At 37.0% G+C, this 19,764-nt stretch overlaps 1 protein-coding gene across 1 annotated transcript in view; it reads left to right on the top strand.

Moving 5' to 3' along the window:
* Positions 1-963: 963 nt before the first annotated feature.
* Positions 964-19,764, top strand: part of Hsdl2 (Hydroxysteroid dehydrogenase like 2) — a 53,022-nt gene continuing 34,221 nt past the window's right edge. Inside the window, exons 1-4 of the mRNA XM_081766818.1 lie at positions 964-1,250; positions 8,799-8,962; positions 10,091-10,304; positions 13,088-13,293. Of these exons, the coding sequence (XP_081622944.1) occupies positions 1,237-1,250; positions 8,799-8,962; positions 10,091-10,304; positions 13,088-13,293 (598 nt within the window). The 5' untranslated portion in view covers positions 964-1,236. The remainder of the gene's footprint in view (positions 1,251-8,798; positions 8,963-10,090; positions 10,305-13,087; positions 13,294-19,764) is intronic.

Genomic DNA, 19,764 nt, shown 5'->3' with positions numbered 1-19,764 from the left:
TACATAAGATACCGTTATCACAACTCACTTATCTGCTTTCGATTTCGAGCCATTTTGAAATCAGCATTTATTTTCGCGTTTCTAGACGACTGAAAACGGAAAGCCACTAGATGACTTGTGATAACGGCACCTCACGCAAAATAATATTGTCTAGGGCGCTTTTGTTCCACACTTCAATTATCTTTTATCTATTTGAAGATATCACATAATTACTATAAAATTAGCGGTATTTTAATTTCGCCGGGATGAGGCCTCTTAAGTAGCCTACAACGCTTGCAGCCCCATTGTAAACCGATCATGGGATGCATATACGCAAGGGTAGAGTAAGCGGAGAGTGTATTTTAAATTTAAAGAAATAAAAGAATGAAACGAAACTATTTGAATATAATGATTATTAAATATTTTAAGGAGCAAGAAACAGCGAACAATATTTGGTGGTTCGCGTGCTCTTTGAACTGCATAAGACGACACCACTGTAATCCACCCCTGCTCATCCTACTCCGTCGGAGGGAAAGAGGGCTACTTTTATCAAAGGTGAATTTCCCCCCTTTCGAGTATTATATCCGTCTGATACATTTTAAAAAGATATTTTGCAGTCTCCATTTAAAAGCCTCACCATATTTCTCTTCAGACATATCCACAAAGCAATAGATTCTACGAAAAACTTTTTGTTTAGAATTTTATAAAGTACAATTTTCTTCATAACTATTTCTTGCAAACAATTTATAATTTTCGAGATAATTGCTATAAACTAGACTTCCCCCGCAATACAAAAATTCACGGAACAAATCAAGGATACTTTCAGAATATGCTGAGGAAATCAAAATAATGGTCTCCACAAAAGTCCAGCGTGTTCGGAATTTCTTCGAGTTTGCCCATCTTTGTCTAATTTCGCTGAGCTAATAATGTTTTCGTTCTTCAGAAAACAAACGCTACTTTTGTATTGATACTATGACTCTGTGTGGTTCAGTTCCATAGTTCCTGTCATGTGGTACCTGTGACTGAACAGAATGACTCGTAGATTTACCTGAAAGTTCAATTCCTTATTAGATCCTGGAGTAAAGTACGAAGGGCACATATAGATATGTAATACACAAGCAGGCGAAACTACTCTAGGAGTTTATCAGTAGTTATTTGGCTTAACTTTTGATTAGAAGAGAACATTGTCATTCCATTTATACTTAAAGATCTAAGTAACGATCTCTTGTACTAGTGCAAGAAAAATTTCTTCTAAGCATGATCAATACAGGGTAAGTATGTCCGGTGTTTCTTTACTTTTTTGGAGTAACCTATTTTATTCTTATATATTAATATAGTTGAGCATGAACTCCTTTCAAAATAAGAATAAATATTAGAAAGTGAAATGTAGGGGTAATATTTTTTGATATGACATCGCACTTCACAGTGCAAATGGTAAAGAAAACAAAGTGGCGAAATGTTATTTCGAAATTTTAAATGAAAGTCAAATTTAGTGATCATATAAGGAAAATCAGATGAACTAACAAAACGGTCTGATACAGTAAATTTTAAAACTCTTAAGCGCATAGTAATGACTCATCAACTTTAATCTCATATTTATGGCATGAATACTATGTAAATGAAGGTTATGTAATTGCATCGTACCAATTATTGTAATTGTGTAGAAAGAAGTAATGATTATACGTCCAATTTAGGCAATGCATAAGTGTAGGAAGTCTTACAGGACGTCTAGGTTCGTCCATTCAAAAGGTATCATAGCAGAAACCGTAATATTCCGTAAAGTGTTTTTAGCAATTTATTCGGCGTTTCAGTAATAACTTCCATCTCAACTACAAGTCCTCTGTTCAAACCGGGAATAACGTTCCGCAGATGGCGGCCCAGGATAAGACGCACATTAACCTGTTTGCAACGTTGTATTACTATTTACAGTTATTTTCGTGCAGTTTTACTATAGGGGTCCATAGTATAAGTAGTAATAGGATAGGGATAGGAACGGGTTAGAAGCCCCGCAGGGGTTCGTTGGGTTCTGATCTCGACATAAAATGGGTAAATTAAAGACCCCCAAACATTTCACAATCTGGGGTCCGTATAGAAAAACTACACCGTTATTTTAGTAAACTTTACTCCTGTTTCATTTCCGGCGTTCACTTTTACTGATAATACATATATTATTTATTTAATGCTTCTTTTGGTCTTTCCTACATCCGTATCCATCTGTATAACGTACAGGTTTACATTTGGCGCACCGCTAGAAAAATTCTTTCATTAATTTCCTTCTTATTGCCCTCGAAATGGTTTTCACTGGACGATATGAAAATATTTCACTCGGCATAGATAAAATGTAAGGGGACCACCAGAAGTAATTGTTGAAATAATTAAAATTCTTTTACGATATGCGTATAAATAAGGCTTCCGGATGTGTAGCTAGTGACAGAAACTAGCCTGTGCTAGATAGCCATTAAAAAGCACGTATGCTACCTAACCGAGGTAGGGCAGGGTGAAGCTAATGGGATGCGTTTGAAGGCAGGTGCGTCAGCGATGGTGGGTATACGCACAAGCGAGGGTGGTGGAAAGAACGAGGGTTTTGGCTATGATAGAATTCATATAGCACTAGTCGTGGTTCTATACTAGTAACTCTGTACTTGTAAACATAAAATACTGATTCTGTACACTATGCAGAAATATACCGCCAGTAGAAAATAGCATATAGTAGAGCTGTCTTTCATATGCACTCACTTATTTCCTCGGTTGTAAAGCACTTGTAATGATTTTACAGTAGAAATCCTACACTTGTAAACCTAAAAAACGCATGTATTACTTTGTTCTTAATTCTATCGCCTGCAAAAATTAGTTCCTTGTAAACGTCTTTTGATAAAAAGTATAGTATTTTACCTGTAAATCTTCCAAAATGTGGTGCGCCAAACCTAGACCTGCACCAACAATGGGTCCTATCACACACGTCCTTGGGATATTAAAAATTACAAAACTGATACCAAGATACTAGTTTCGTGCGTGTTGTCGCATTCTGTGAAGACGCAGGCAAGGTCCTAGATTACTGGTCCCTCTTTCCATTGAGCAGTAATAAAGACAGAAAACAACGTGCCCTGCGGGGCTCTAACCCGCCTTCACTCGCTACCGCTCGCTCGGTAATACTATGTAAATTAAATGTATAAACTAGTACAGAAAGAAACCCACCCAACAATATCCTACATGGGGGTCCCGTAATCTAGAACCTTCCCATTCACACCTTTATTCAGGAAAAAATAGATTTTTAAAAAAGCATAATGCGCTCTAAATTACTAGTTGCAGATTTACTTCAAGAGGCCTCAGCTAATACAATCAGAGGTTTTGGCATAAACTACAGTGCATACAACTCAAACCAACTTCTGCTAGGTGGTCACTAAAAGGCACGAATGGTATCTAATTGAGTCAGGGGAGCAGGGAGGCTCGACCGGCAGCAATAGGGTGCTACATAGGGTGCAGGCGTGTCAGCATTGGTTGTTATACACATATAGAAGGATAGTAGAAAAATACTTCATATAGCATAAAATATATGCCTTGTGTCGTAAGGCTTTCAGACACTTGTATGATCACTTTGTATAGTGCCTTGACATAACACTTCATCATTATATTTTCGTTATGGGGAACTATGTGTGAAAAGGGCACTTTGCATTTCGTACTTCTACCTTAGTATATATGCCCGATGTATTTTCATTACTGGTGTAATCCTATTCCAACTCCCAAGTGACGAGTTAAGTACTGTATCGCCGGACCAGTTTTAGGAAATTGAAGTTAAGAAGGTGGTTGTTGTTGTAATGTTTTCGATGTTCTAAACGGCACTGTATGGAGAGACGGGAGAGGTACACTTCTTACGATTTATATGTCAAAGTAACATATCGTATTTGACTTTCATAGAATTGTACAAAAATAACGAGCGTGTAATCTAACCGACCTAATCTGCTAAGTGGCCACTACTGCGGTATATATCTGCAAAGTGTACAGCAGCTGTATTTTATGATTACAAATGGTACGTTACTAGTATGGAACAATGACAAGAGCTATTGAAACTCGTATCATTCCCAAAACCCACCTGTTTTCAGCACTCTCGCCGCGTCGCTCACGTGTATGCTCCCTTCTGACGCACTCACGCGTTTTCGCGCGGGCCCACCAGCTTCGCACTGTCGTGACTCCGTTAGATAATATTCATGCTTTTTAGTGTCCACCTAACATGCGGTTTGCTTTTTGCTTTTTTGCCATTCATGTGGACGCGTAATTTTCTCTTCTAAATAGTAATTTTCTCTTCTAAATTGTAAAAGCTACACGCCTCTGTTTTGAAGGTAACTGACTTGAAACTCAACTTAACCTAAGCTATTGTAACGTAATCTAATCTCACCAAATGTTTTTTTAAATTTTCGTAGATCCAGTGATACAGCACAAATGCCCAAGTAACATTTCTTCTGTGGGCTTTACAAATTCCCCTTCTCCTCACATAAAATTGAATAGTACCCAAAATTTAGCCCCATTTCACATGCAATTTCCCACTTCACATGCAAGTTTCCACTCAACTCTACATTTCTGTTTTCTCTCCATTACAGCAGTAAATATGTACTAGGTTTGTTAATAAAGCAGTGGGTTTGAAACCTCATATTATGCTCTGTTGCTTGTGTACCTAATATCGCACCAATCCGCAAACTCACCTAGTCCAGAATGTAACACTTTGTTACTCTCATGGTGACACTTCTTCTGATTCTGTTCATTTTTCCGTAAATTTTGTTTTGCGGGTCCGCCATCTGCGGCAAACCCGAAACCGGAAGTAGTCGAAATTAACCACTTCCGGTTTCAGTATTTTTTTGCCATGGGATAATAAAAATAGCGACAAGCTTTTATTTTTATGCAATCGATTTCGGGTGTCAAGACAACATATCGCCACTACCGAAGCCGGAAGTGGTTGAAATGTACAAGTTCTGGTGTTATATCGTTTCTATGCCAGTGCAGGATTGTGCGTGAAATTACAAAAAAAAAAAAAAAAAAAAAAATCTCACTTTTTTTTTTTTTTTTTTTTACCTCAAATGATTGCCCTGTTACTACTGTGGCGCATGCCGAAATAATTGTGTACAGATTGAAATATGGGTGTAAATTGATGTTCTTCCCCTTACTAGTATAAATACACGCCCTGACACATGTATGATATTCACGCCCGGACACATGATGTATACCATTAAAAAAAAAATTGTGCTAGGCTGACACTAAAAGCGAGGATGCTAATTAGTAAGTCCAAATAATTAGGGCAGCAGTGCTGTAGGGGAGGGGGAGGGCTTGCGCGAGGTTGCATCCGTAAAGAACAGGTCGTCAGTGACGGAAGGTATGTGTATAAAAAAAGAATAGTGTAAATTGCTAGTTGATATCACACAAAATCACATAGGCTAGAGCACTTGTATTGGTTTTGCACCAGTAACTTGTAGTCATAAGATACAGCTTTCGTACGTTGTGCAGAAATAGTACTTGGGGCGTTCAGAAATGATTGGCACTACAATTAATTTGTTTTCACAGGAACCATTTATTTAACAAGCGATTACAGTTTATTTTAGAGGTATTTCTCGGCAATGTCTATGCACCTTTGCCACCGTTCTGGAAGCTTCCTTATTTGTGTAGCAAACGATTCTTTAGGAGTATCTCTCTGCCACTGGCGGACAAATGCGTGGAGTTCATAATTTGTGTTGAACATTTTCCCTCTCATGCCCTCTTCCATTGTGTCGAATAAAGCATAGTCGCTAGGAGCCAGATCCGGCAAATATGGAGGATACGGCAGTACACTAAACCCTAGTTCATGCACTGTGGCAATTGTCTGGCGACTGACATGTGGCCGTGCATTGTCGTGTTGGAGAAGATCGCCACGGCCCCATTTTCCTTGGTTGGATGCGTCGGCGGACTCTATGCAGCGAACTGCAGTAGCTCTCACTGTCGATGGACTTATTGGGAGGAAGCCATTCCACCAGCAGTATCCCTTCTTGATCCCAGAAAACGGTCGCCATTTGTTTCCGCACGAATAGTCGTATCCGTGCGTTCTTGGGACGAGGGCTTCCAGTATACCTCCATTCTATAGACTGGCGTTTCTTTTCTGGATTCTCGTAGAGGAACCATGCTTCCTCGACGGTGACCAGACGCTCAAAGAACTCGGTCGGATTTTCACTGTACTGTTGCATCAACTGCTGGTAAATCTCCACGCGCTTTTGTTTCTGTGCAAAGGTGAGGTTATGAAGCACCCATTGTGTACACACCTTGTGCAGCTTCAAATCCTCATGAATGACAGTGTAGAGAAACCCCGTGATAGACCTGTTTCTTTCTCTAGTTCATCAAACGTGATTCTCCTATGCTCCATTATCAAATCATTCATTCGCGTTGCATTGCATGGTCTGCGTGCAGTTGCAGGACGCCCAGTGCTTTTGTTTTTTGCAGCACTGTATTTGCCTTCTTTGAATTCGGATACCCAACGAAACACGGATCTGCGACTTGGTGCTGTGTCCCCATATACGGCTAATAATCTGTTGTGGATGTCTGAAGTATTCAGTCCTTCCCTCCAGAGAAACCACACTGTACACTGTTGCCCATGTGTGTCTGCTTGCATGCTGTCTTTTCGCTGTCGACCTGAGTCCTGGCAAGTTGGAACTACTGCTGCTATAATGTGCTATCTACGGAAAGAAACAAAACCATTTAGTGGGGTTTGATAGTACTATATTGTCTATCTTAATGCATATATCAACAAACATTTCAAACTGCTACTTGGCACCAGTTATAGGGGGAATGCCAATCATTGTTGAATAAACTAAATATGTTACATAACCATCTTTGATATGCACTCACTTATTCAATTTAACATCTATCGCCATAGAACGAATGGGGTTTCGGGTTCGATCCTAAAGGAAGACGCCTTCCTTGCTGTCTGTGCCTTTTGCTACTGTTGAAACTATTTCTCATAAATGTGTGGGAACACAGACTTCTGACGACAAAAGTCCAGTAATTCCAGGACCCGAGTTGCATCGCCCATCGAACTCTGCAAGTCTCCACGTGTTTCTGTTAGTGGTAATCTTCGGCGAACACCATCTCATCGTCGCTCACCTTACAATGCCGGCTTAAAGTTAAGGAAGTGTATACGCCAACTCAGTGATACTATTCTTTTCCCGAAAAGACAAAAGTGATACTGTTCTTCACGTGTTCGTAAGCCACCTGCAGTTTCTTTGAATCTGACATGGTGGAAGACAAACTAATAGACACTGAGCTTACGGTACTTGCCCACGTGGAAAAGTTAGCTTGAAACGTTGATTTATGTTTTATATATTTTTCTTAAAAAATATTATTATATATATTTTCCTCATTGTTACTACTATTATATATTTTCTCTGTTGTCATTTTTTATCTTTATAAATACATATTTATTATTATTATATATTTCTTTTTCTCACATATTATTTTCTGTCTCTTTGGTTAGAGTACTCACCTCTGGTAATAGCGGCTGTGGCTTTTCTCCAGATTCTTGTTTCCTGCCATTCCATCAGTTCTTTCATAATCATTGGTCTTCTTTATTGTATACGGCATAAGCGTGGAACATTAAATCAAAGATTTCTTTCTTCCCTGTAAGATACAAGAGAGACGGCAGTATTAAACAGAAGAGTTGAGTTGATTTTGGGTTTAACGTCCCTTTCAGCAGCGAGGCTATATGAGACGTGGACCTACTGATTAACGTGGAATTCGTACCAAATGAACTCCCGCCGGGAAGTATTGAACGGAAGTTTACGGATATATCATTTTAATGTTTTAAAACTAACTTAGTATTTTGACGTTTTTTAGAACCGAATAAGTCACAACAAAAGCTCCAAGCAGGAAGTGTTTCCATATTAGTTATTGATCTTCGCCAATAGTAACCCTCGTGAAAGAATTTCCATTTTGATCCTTGGACTCCCGTCCGATCAAGTTCTCGTAAGCGCACTATACCAGGTGGTCGGAAAGTAACTACCTGTGTTGAATATGTTTTCCGTTCTAAAATATTGTAGGTATAAACTCAATTTTTTGCACATATGTAGTTTATTATATACTGTTATCTTTCCAAAAGTTACAACTCAGTTTGTGCTCCAGTATTCTGTAGACACTGTCTCACACGAACAGGTACGTTTGCTACGACCTTCTTTAAGATCTCAGAAGGAACGCCACTTATAATCTCATGGATCTTATTCTCACGTTTGCCAAGAGTTTATGGTTTGCTGCGATACACTTTGTCCTTAGCCCATAAAAAGAAATCGCATGGAATTCTCGCTAGCCATTTTATGGGACCCTAGCGTCTTGCGAAGCATTCAAGCCATTGTCTTACAGCCAAGGAAAGCTAGATCCCACAGCGTAAGGATCAAGAGCGATTGTCAGTAAAACTCAACTAAAGTGCAAACGACTCTTTGGAGACCATGATGAATGAAAGAAAAAGTGGCAGCACTTGTATAGCAAGATAATCCCTTTAATATATAGGCTCTTCCTTTTTCTTATTATTTTCAGTCTAAATAGCCTTCGGCTGGATCTCAAACCTTAAGCCACCCAAACTTCGTACAGCCTTCATATTCTAAATTTACTTCAGATTATATAATGTGGTAGGATAAATATATTCGCCAGTCTCTACGTAAGCGGACTTACATAAACCAAGTAAAATACTGGACACACTAGGCTACAAGGTTAAATAGAAATAGATAACATAAAATAGAATTACTGCAGCATATAAGATCATGATCAATTTTCTATCCTGGAAAAATGTCTAAATATAACTTTTCCTTATTTTGCAGGAAGTTAGCAGGTCGCACTGTGTTTATCACGGGCGCCAGTCGAGGGATTGGTAAAGCCATAGCCATGAAAGTGGCGAAGGATGGAGCGAATGTTGTAATTGCCGCAAAGACGGCGGAACCACATCCAAAACTTCCAGGAACTATTTACACAGCAGCAAAAGACAGTAAGTATACAGTTTTCTTTACTTACAAATTTTCTTCGCACTTCCGAGTTCAGTATTGCATTACCGTGTGTCATCCTATCGGGTGTGTGTGTGTACGAGGGCTTTCCAATGGTTTCGTCCCACTATTTATCCTCCAGGATTTTTTCTTTTAATTTCTCTTGTTTTTACATCCTTATGTACTTCCTGCTCCCATTAATTCTTCGGTCTTCGCATTCGTTTGTACAGATTTCTGCTTTCATTCGTTCTACATGTCCTTAGCAACGTACTTTAGATTTTCGTACTTTTTGTTGGACAGTCTCTTGGGTGAGTTTAATTGTACTAATTTAATTCCTCTTCGATCTTTTCTTACCTTTCCGAGAGTATATAAACGACTTTTATCTCGTGTATTCTGCCAACTCTGTTTTCGTCATTACCCGTCTTTCTGCACCTAAGCTTGTTCATATTAAGAATGTGACAGAGAACTATGAACTCTACCAACATTCATAAGTTAACGGGGTGAGATGAGTTTTTATTCTGTGTGTGTAACTTTTTATTTTCTGATTTATTTTCCGAAATTCTCTGAATACTAAACGCCTGTCGCCTGAAGAGCAAAACTCGTATCTCTCGGTTTCTACCATGCAACTATGTATAATAGAAATATGGACATTTTGGCAATCTCCATTCGTCCTATGGTATCAGTATGGCTCGAATTAACAATAACAAGTGTGGCTCGCGTTCTTCTTGAAATAAGGTATATCCGATATTAGCCGACGTCTTTTGCCGGCAGGCGTTTAAGTCTTCATTTAAAAAATGACAGTTAAAAGTATAAATGAGACCATATAATTTCTAGTTTTACTTATCTAATGCAGTGGTTACGCCATTATTCCAAGAAAATATTTGTAGGCTTTAGCAGTCAATATTTATGATACGTGGCAGAGCCAGAGAGTAAGTAAAGTAGCATTGATTCAATACTAGGTCCATTTTATAAACATTGTTGTATGTTCTGAAAACATATATTATATAATGTGCTAGAATATTTACTTATCATCCAGGAACACTTGTATAGAATGTGACATAGTAATTTAGAATCTGATGGAAAATTATAATTGTGAAGATTCTCTAATTAATGTATGAACTGTTGTTTTGCAGTTGAGGACGCGGGTGGCAAGTGTTTGCCCTGCATTGTGGATGTTCGAGACGAGTCCCAGGTGCAGGCAGCGGTCGACTCAGCCGTCCAGAAATTCGGAGGGATTGATATTCTAGTGAATAATGCCAGTGCCATTTCTCTCACAGGGACGTTGGATACGCCTATGAAGAAATACGATCTAATGCACCAAATCAACACCAGAGGAACATATCTTGTGTAAGGAACACACTCCTTTTAAAACCCTTACTGCTGGCTTTAATTGTTCTATATGTAAGCTTAGAATAACTATTTAAAAATTTTCCTCTATCGTTTAGTGTTATGTGTGCTGATGGACTTATTTATTTTATTCCGAACTACGGTAGTAATGAAACAGATCTTGTAATAGGAAAAAGACTTGAATTCTGGATTTGAACGAATTTGGTTTTCATAAGTTTTAGACTCTGGAAAACAATTTCTTGATTTACCTGTATGTGCGTAGGCCTACAAGTTGTACAGTTCAATGTATTGGCTAGTGGACGCTATTCGATAAATATTGGATAAATGAATAAAAGGTACTAACCTGTGAATCCTATTGAAAATTTGAGTTTAGATTATTTCAGTATATCTTGGAATATCGCTCGTAGCGACATATATTTTGCTTAATGGCATAATAGGATGCACATTAATAATAAAATAGAAAAAGTCTGTGTCACTGAAGCATACAGCTGTCAAAACAGCTTTCCGATATTACGTCTGTCATCTTCATGTGTGTATTTTTTAGGAAAAAATTATGCTGCTAGTAGAGCTACATACATATTTTATTATCAATACCCTCCAATTGTACCGAAAAAAGTTAGTGTTATTAATATTTCTTGTTAAGTAGTTCCACTTCTTACATTCACTCTGTAAATACCAACAAATACCCATGTTATAACATTACTCTTTATAATGATGCACATTTCTCTGCGTTATTCTTATAACTTGGAAGACTTTGAGCCGACAAGAAATAGATCTGGTATAACTTTTATTATTTTATTTATGTGTTCATTTATTAATATTTTACGTCTAACGATTATGCACTGAGACTAATGGAGATACTGATGATGGTGCAATTACGAAAGTGGAGAAAATGGGAGAACTCCCAAAAAAAGCCATATACACTGTATTTGTCCACCACAAAGCCCACTTGGCGGGAGCTTGGGTCCAACTAGGGGCCCCAGCGCCAGAGGGAGCCCTCTACCACTGAGCCACCTCGGTCTCTCACGCCTTATTGTAACCGTATAAGTACAAATCACTAACGAGCAGTGATAATAATCAATATAGGAAATAAAATAAAGAGCTTCATACTGCAAAAGTCCTACGAATTAAGTAGCACTTTGAATGAAGATGTCCTCATCTTCGGCAAGACGATCAACTTGGTTAGGTCAATACCCTTCCTCCGTTACTCTCCAACATATGTTCGAAACTAGCCTTTTATCCCAACTTCCCCGCAGAAAGTATTTCGCTACGCAGATGATACCTGACTGACTTCAAATCTTATTTAACCTATTCTCAACAATCTAGTGGGTTAACAACGTCATTTGCTAGCATGAAAAGTTGTATATAGGTCAGACCAAAAAGAATATTTGTACCAGAATAATTAAACATGTTTGTGCTACTAGGACTCTCAATCTCCAGCAATTACCTGGACGTTTCTAACCTTTTTCAAACTTATTTAAGCTGAAGCTGAGGATTGTGTTCCTCGAAAGTGCTACTTGAGTATTGGTATTTTTGCAGTGGCCATAAAACTTTTTATTTTATTTGCTTCTTGTAATCACTTCACTATATACTAAAAGAGTAATTTGTAAGTTTGTAGTTGTTAGATTTTTCAGGAGTATCTGATGAACGAGATGGTCACTCGAGTAGTGCTCGCTGACTTCTAATATCCCGGAAATTTTTTCAGCCACTCCATCATAGTGCGAGAGGGCGTCATCTTGGTTGAGAAGTGTTGTAGGTTCGCTTCGTATCGAACACTAGGCATGAACACAGATCCCACAGTTGGTGAATCTTATCCCCCAGGGCGCTATGGCTTTAGTTCTGTCAACTGCTTTTAGTGTGATATCTACATGATAGCTTCCGTAACCACTACGCTAGCCATCCTCAAGCCATACACTTTTCAGATTGGTATTTGGCCGTTTAGAACACATGAATTGTATCGCAATTTACAAATACTGTGAAACCTGGACAATCCTATATATATATATATATATATATATATATATATATATATATATATAGGATGTATAAAAAAAAGACTTTACAACTTTGAAAACTCCTTGATTTATTCATTTATCTTACAGAAATGGTTTTGGTGTCATTTTGTAGCAGAATATATGAAGTTTTGACTCACGTAGTACACTTGTTCAGAAACAAACCACCGCAAGCGCTAGCGGCAGTTGCAGCAAAGATGGCTGCCTTTACTAGTCCCGAGTGTACTAGTTGGGTGTTTTAAATTAAAGAATCCAAGTCTGCTACAACTGTGCAACGTAATTTTCGTACAAAGTATGGTAAAGAACCTCCCAATAGGCCTACTATTTATCAGTGCTTTATTGAAACTGGATGTTCGGTAAGACACAACAAATTTTCACATCTTCCCCGTACGTCTGAAGACATTGTAGAGCAAGTAAGACTTCAGATGGGATGTGTGCCGCATCACCAATGCAAGCCAAATTGAACCTCTTTAAATATAAGGTATAATAATAATAATAATAATAATAATAATAATAATAATAATAATAAAAGGATGTATTCTGCTACAAAATAACACCAAAACCATGTCTGTTAGCCAAATAAATAAATCAATGTGAGATTTCTAATTTGTAAAGTTCTTTTACCCTGGATATATATATATATAACATGGTATAACTGAATATTGTATGAATTTCATTAAATGTATACCTATAGGCTTGGTATTAAAAATACTTGTTGCTTCATGTGTTTTTCACAAATATAATTATGTGGTATTTGGTCGTTGTTTTCAGTTCGAAATTGTGCCTTCCCCATTTGAAGAATGGAAAGAACCCTCACATTCTAAACATGAGTCCACCACTGAACATGAATCCCCGTTGGTTTAGGAACCATGTGGCGTACACGATGGCCAAGTACGGGATGTCCATGTGTGTCCTTGGAATGGCGGAGGAGTTCAGAGACGACCGGATAGCTGTCAATGCATTGTGGCCAAGAACAGGTAAAATGTCACATTATCAACTGAGTCTATAAAGTGTACAGTTTTCAAGAAAGTTGATGTACCTGCGTCACGGTAATTATTTTCTTATTTTAAACTTTCTGACTATATTTGACACACATACACTTATCTAAAGAATCTGAATGATAAAATACAGGGTGTCCCATAAGTATATATATATATATGACGTTTCAAATACTACTGTAAAGAAACTAGCAACATAAAAACACATTACTCTCATACCTTTCCTTACTAGAATTTTAATCTCTGTTCTCCAAGACATGGTCCACCAATGCGCCATTCAAATCGACACATGCCTCGAGCAATGTTGTCACAACCAGCTTGACATATCCGTAATGGTATCCTGTGATAGCTTTCCGTTGCGTATGTGATGTTGATACACTTTGTCGTTTGAAACACTGCGTAAGAAAAAATCAGGTGGTTTCAAATCGGGAAATCGAGCTGGCCACTCCACAGACCCACGTCGATCAAACCAGTAGTTGGAGAATATTCCGTTCAGCCCCACCATCTTGTCTGGCGTACACTAACGACTCTAAGTTCAGTGACCGCTATCCGAACTCTCAGGCTTATAACGTTTACTCCATAGGATGGTGATCCAGATAGAGCAAACATTATATTATATAGTCGTAAATAGGACGTTTGCTCGAGTGTTGACGATGAAACAAGTTATCCGAAGAAAGCTTCTTTCAACATCAACTACACATAAGCAAAAATTCTATGTACAACTTTTAGAGACACAAAAAAAAAATTTAGCATTATGTTCTCGAAAATTAACAAATTACACAAATAATGAGTAAAAAAAGTAAATTTTGCACCATGCACTTAAACGAATCACCACGAGGCGTGAGGGGATGACATGCACAATCGCAGAAAATACTCGTCAATTGATTCATAAATTTTAATGATTGAAATACTTACAAGTCCCAATATTATAGTATGGGATATTATTATGATGATTACATATTGATGGATTTCTAATACTCTGATATCAATGGATAATTATATAAATGTTGAAGTATATGTCGCAGCTAGAAAATCATGTTGAGTAATGAGTCCTTTCGCGCCGAATGGCGTCGCCTATCGCCAAGTCTCTTTAGCTCTCGCTGTTCGCGTGAGTTTCACGCGTTAAATGACGTAAGAGCAGACAGAGCTGTGATTGGCTGAAGAAGTGTTGATCAAGGTCACTCCGCCCACATGCATCCGATGAGTGGGAACACACACATACATACACAGAGAACGTCGTCTGCTAGTGTATGCTAGCCCTTTAACCCTTGTACGCATGGTTCAGTAAATATACGCTAATGCATATGCAGGGCCTCCGAGGCCCTGTATGTTATTTAAAGGGTTCTATTTGGAATTTGATGCAAATTACTACTGGCAGCCCTATTTTAGCTTAATTTATTACACAATAGACTAACAATGGGCATTTTCATAAATATACAAGTTTTAAAACAACGTTTACAATTATTTTATATTTATTACAATTATTAGAAAATACAAAAAAAAAAAAAAAAAAAAACACTGTAACAATATATTTTCCTCAAATATACTTTTGTCAGTTTACTCATACACTTCATAATGTTCTAGTTTATTTTAAAATTCTAAACACACCTGTGTGAAATGGTTTATAATCATCAAAAGAACAATATTTATATAATTTCTGACATTCTTGTATGCAAATGACATCATTGTTTAGCACTTTTGAGAAAAAATGTATCTACAAAATGCATGAATTGCAAATTATTTTATGTGTTCTTTGCAAATCCTTTTGCCACACTAGTAGCATACCAACGGTCTCTTTCTATTAATACTGTATGGACAAAATTCATATTATCTTATTGTTTCACCTGCTTATTCTTTTTCAGTTCCGGATATCTTCAAAACACTAATTGTTATTAGTGGCAAGTTGGGTATTTGTGATCTTAGAATCACCTGGTTTCTCATTAAATTTTCTGCCAGTTCCTGCAAGAATAATGGACGATTGTCTTTCTTGTTTTCATAGAAATTTTGATTCTGCATCCTGAAAACAATGGGACTATTTATCTGCCACATCCATCATATTTGACCAGAGAGCAAAGGGTCACCTTCTAGTTTGTCTTTTGCATGTATAGTCTCTAACGTCTTACCAAAAACATCAACTCCACATTTAGTTTTGTTGTAATAGCTTATAATCACTGGCTTTCTTTTGAGGCTATTTTCATCAACTGTCTTATCATGATGCATGGTGGTTATCAAAATCTCTGTCTTCTTTTTCTTTGGCACTTAGCTGACCATAGTGAAATTTTGCTTCAATGCAAACATTGATGAACCTACTCATCAAAGAGATGAGGCTCTCATTTCAACTGGAATGTCGCGTTTGTTTTGCCTTAGTGTTTCCATAACCGTAAGTCATTGTTGTAGCATATACTCTGTCAGATCAGCACTATCAAAGACATTATCCATAGAAATATTTCGTGAAGTTCCAGAAACGGTTTTGCAGAGGTATTTTACTACATTCTTCCCAGATTCCTCTTCAACTGATTTCTTTTGGTTTTCTTTCTGTGTATACAAAACCATCAACGGCATATGATGATTGAGCATCGCACAACCAAAATATTTTTATTACGTACCTTCAAGATTTTCGAGGCGTGTGAATATACGTGTCAATGAACTCACACCTACCTCGAAGTGGCACTAGCTGTTGATCTACAGTAAGTTCTTCACACGGAACAATCACTTTTGTACAGTTTCACAGAAATATTTCTTGCACAAAACGAATAGGTGCCAGTATATCATTTTCAAAATGGATTTTGCTTGTACGTTTATGATCAATCGTAAGGCTTTCTTTATGTCTTCAAACCTGTCGACAGACATAATGCTTTGAACATTGGTTTGACTTCATAGAGATGAACAGTTCAATGATTGGCACATCCCAGCTTTTTTTCTACTCCTACTAGTAGCAAAATGCCATGAAAAGCATTCATTTAGTCCAGACTATCATTTTTCCACTCTTTTCGTTTCAATGTTGCAACCCTTCTTCCCTCGTTTTCTATAGTATAAAATTCCATTCAACATTTCCTTTCAAATGAAACAGTCAAACGCATCTTTTGGACTTATTCGTTTCACTCTCTTTGAAACACCTGGGGAAAACTTCATTATATTATGTGCTGGAGTCCGTGATGAAGGTGTTTTCTTTTTACAAATTGTGTCGTTTGGACTAAAATGTGTATCGGAATCACTAATAGCTTAATTCCCACTGGTGCTTTCAGAGCGTGATGACGGATCGAAATGTTCATCACTTACACTTACCCTTACACTTCCTTGATGAACTGTATTATTGGATTCTTCATCCTCAGTTTCCTCACTATTACTGTTCGACTGTACACTATCATCAAGACACTCATTTACAAAACGGACAAAATCATCCTCACACACTCTCTTCGTAGTTCACCTTCCACTAGCCGTAGATGTCATTTTGAAAAAACACAAATTGCACATCAATGTAACTGGGCATTGCAAATTGCACCTAGTCACAATATAAAACAGTGGAAGATATATATATATATATATATATATATATATATAAGAACTTTATTGTATCAACTCTGTTGCTGTAATTGTTCGAACAAAGGAAATAAGTTACCAAAACGCTCTAATAAATGGCTGATAGACTATATAAACAATCTTATATAGAAACGATTGATAAAACCTTGCATATGTATTGCAGCGCTAACTACTGGGCATAAAATAAGCAATTATAAATAGGACTAATTGCAAATAAGTACAATAATAATAAAAAGAAGTAATGAAACTAAGTAAAATATTCGTTTAGGACCAATTTTATTTACAATGGATTTCAAATAATTTGCATACCATTATTATTTCATTAGGGCCTCCCAGGCCCTGCATATGCATTTAAGGGGTTACTAAATTAAACCAAAAATTACTTTTTCCAGATAATGCAAAAAATATTCTAAAGCTACTCATGAATGCGTAAAAGGATGTTAAAAGAATACACAATGTGCAAGGCTTTTTGATTGACTAGATTTGCAATAACTTTGAAAAGGAAACCCTACAGGGCCTGAGAGGCCCTGCATATGCATACAAGGGTTAAATTAAAAAGAGAGTTAAACTGCTTGCGCTGCATACAGCCAAAATAATGTCATAAATGAGTTTATGACAAATGGCACCCGAACAGCTGATAGGTAAAGTTCTGGTGAGATACGTTTATCCTAAGAACCCTGGCAACACTTATAGTTTGTGTCTGCGTATGACGAGGACACACTGTAAGTTGTTGAAGCACTCTTCACTTGGGCCATAGTTCACATTAACGCTTGGTTAACACTGCACTCACTAAAATAAAATGTTTATTCAGTCCACTAATATGTAATATATCAATAAATGCATAAAAATATTTATTATAGTCTTATTAGTCCAAATGTAAGTTCACTCAATACTTAAAGAAATTGGATATTTAACACATACCATAAAATATTACAAATAATATGAATAAAATGAGAAAACACTTCAAACAATGAATTAATTTCAACCTTTAAAACACTTTCACTTTTGCAATTAATTGAACAAAACAAAAAGAAAGAATGAGTATAGATATATATATATATATATATTTTTAGTTCGAATAACAACACTTCACAGTTTAGTTATAGCACACTGTTTATACTTTTACTATCTGCACATGTCACACTGTCCATGTTGTCCACTATTCACAATCTACACCATGCTCCAGAACAATGTCCAGTCCATAAGCCAGCCTCTTCGTTCATTCTCTTCCCATGAATGAACACTCGGCGATTAAATCTTCTGCTCCTATCCTCTTCCCATTGGATAGGGCTAGGTCCATCGGTGGAAGTTCTAGAAGGTCTCTGCATGCTATAGTCCCCTATACAGGACTATTTTTTCAAAATTCGGCGCCAATATGAAGATGCATGGAATACTGTAACTTATTGCGTATAAACTTATTTAACGTATAATTGCATCTTTCTTCCCTTTTTTTTTTTTTTTTTTTTTACTTAAAATATGCTGCATTTATTTCTGCTGCATTCGTATTAAGTGGAAGTGAATAGAATGTGTGTTCTTCTTATTGTTTGGACCTACGTGTGTTCTTCCTTGTGTTGTATTCTTCGTGTATGGATATCAAGTGTATGTTTCTACGTGTTACATGTAATTACTATAATAAGGTTAAAATAACATAATTATGGTTAAAAGGAAGTTGACTTGGGATGGGTTAACAAAAGAAATGTAAGTATTTCTTCTTTCATTCATTCATATTTTTTTTTTTTTTTTTTTTTTTTTTTTTTTTCAAATCACTTCACGAGCATAAACTACGACAAGCACGCCCCAATCCTCAACGCCTTCATGCAACTTCATCAAATAAGTACATGGTACACGATAAATTAATATTAAAATATACCTATATAGGACATGATGCTGAATAAAAATATATATATAGATAATATGATAAGCCTATAGATATAACCTTAATGATGACTGTTACATGATTACTATAATGAAGAGAGAAATAAACCAATATAAACTCGAATGATGGAGAATTATATTGAGGCAAAGTCAGATGTCTACAGATGCCAACCTGTATCCATCTTAGGGATGGTCTGACGACTAAATGAAGAAGAGCCAACCCACAAAAACCATATAAACCTACCCACTACAAGTACGACCACGAAGACACACAGAGATGTGGTTACAAACAAGTTATACTAAGGAAACCCCATAGAATTTTATAGAAGACAAAAAGAAAACGATGCACATGAAATTCATGGCGAAATGTGGTCGTAGGTTTTAAGGTAAAACTTTAATGTTGTTCCAATAACAACAAAAGGAATACTCTAATAAACGTGTATATTACTCTAATATCTCCTGACATATCTCTAACTTCAAATTGACTTCTTCGAAGTTCTAATGGTAATACTTCTCTAATAAACTCAACAACTTTCGCTCATCTAAATAACCATGTCGTACATACCACAAAATATTTTCGTCGACAAAACTAGAACGTACTCTCACTTCTTGATCTTCATTATTGATGTTACACAATTGATCTTTACTTTCCTCTTCTTCTTCGTTCATGTAATCTCCGTTGGCTTCCTTTTCGGCTCTCTCTAAAATGTCACTAAACTGCTCTTCATCCACATGCTTCTTCAGAATTTCTAGCCACTTTTTCCTAGTAGCTGGTGTTGGTCTCCACAGCTTCATTCTAGAAACATTCTGAAATCCGATATATTTGCCACTCTGCGGATCTAATACTTCAAACACATTTTCACCAACTTGTTTCCACAGTAAGTAAGGTCCACGGTACACTTCACACAGTTTGGCTATACGTTTGTCTACCAAGCTACTAATATTATACTGACGTAAGAAAACTAAGTCACCTTCACACAAAGTTCTTCGAGCTCTCTGATGAACGTTCAACTTTTCGTTTCGTTGCTGACTGAT

This window comes from Thermobia domestica, chromosome 7 (assembly GCF_964235325.1).
Source record: "Thermobia domestica chromosome 7, izTheDome1.hap1.1, whole genome shotgun sequence".
NCBI lineage: Eukaryota > Metazoa > Arthropoda > Insecta > Zygentoma > Lepismatidae > Thermobia > Thermobia domestica.
This window is presented reverse-complemented; position numbering and strand designations above follow the sequence as displayed.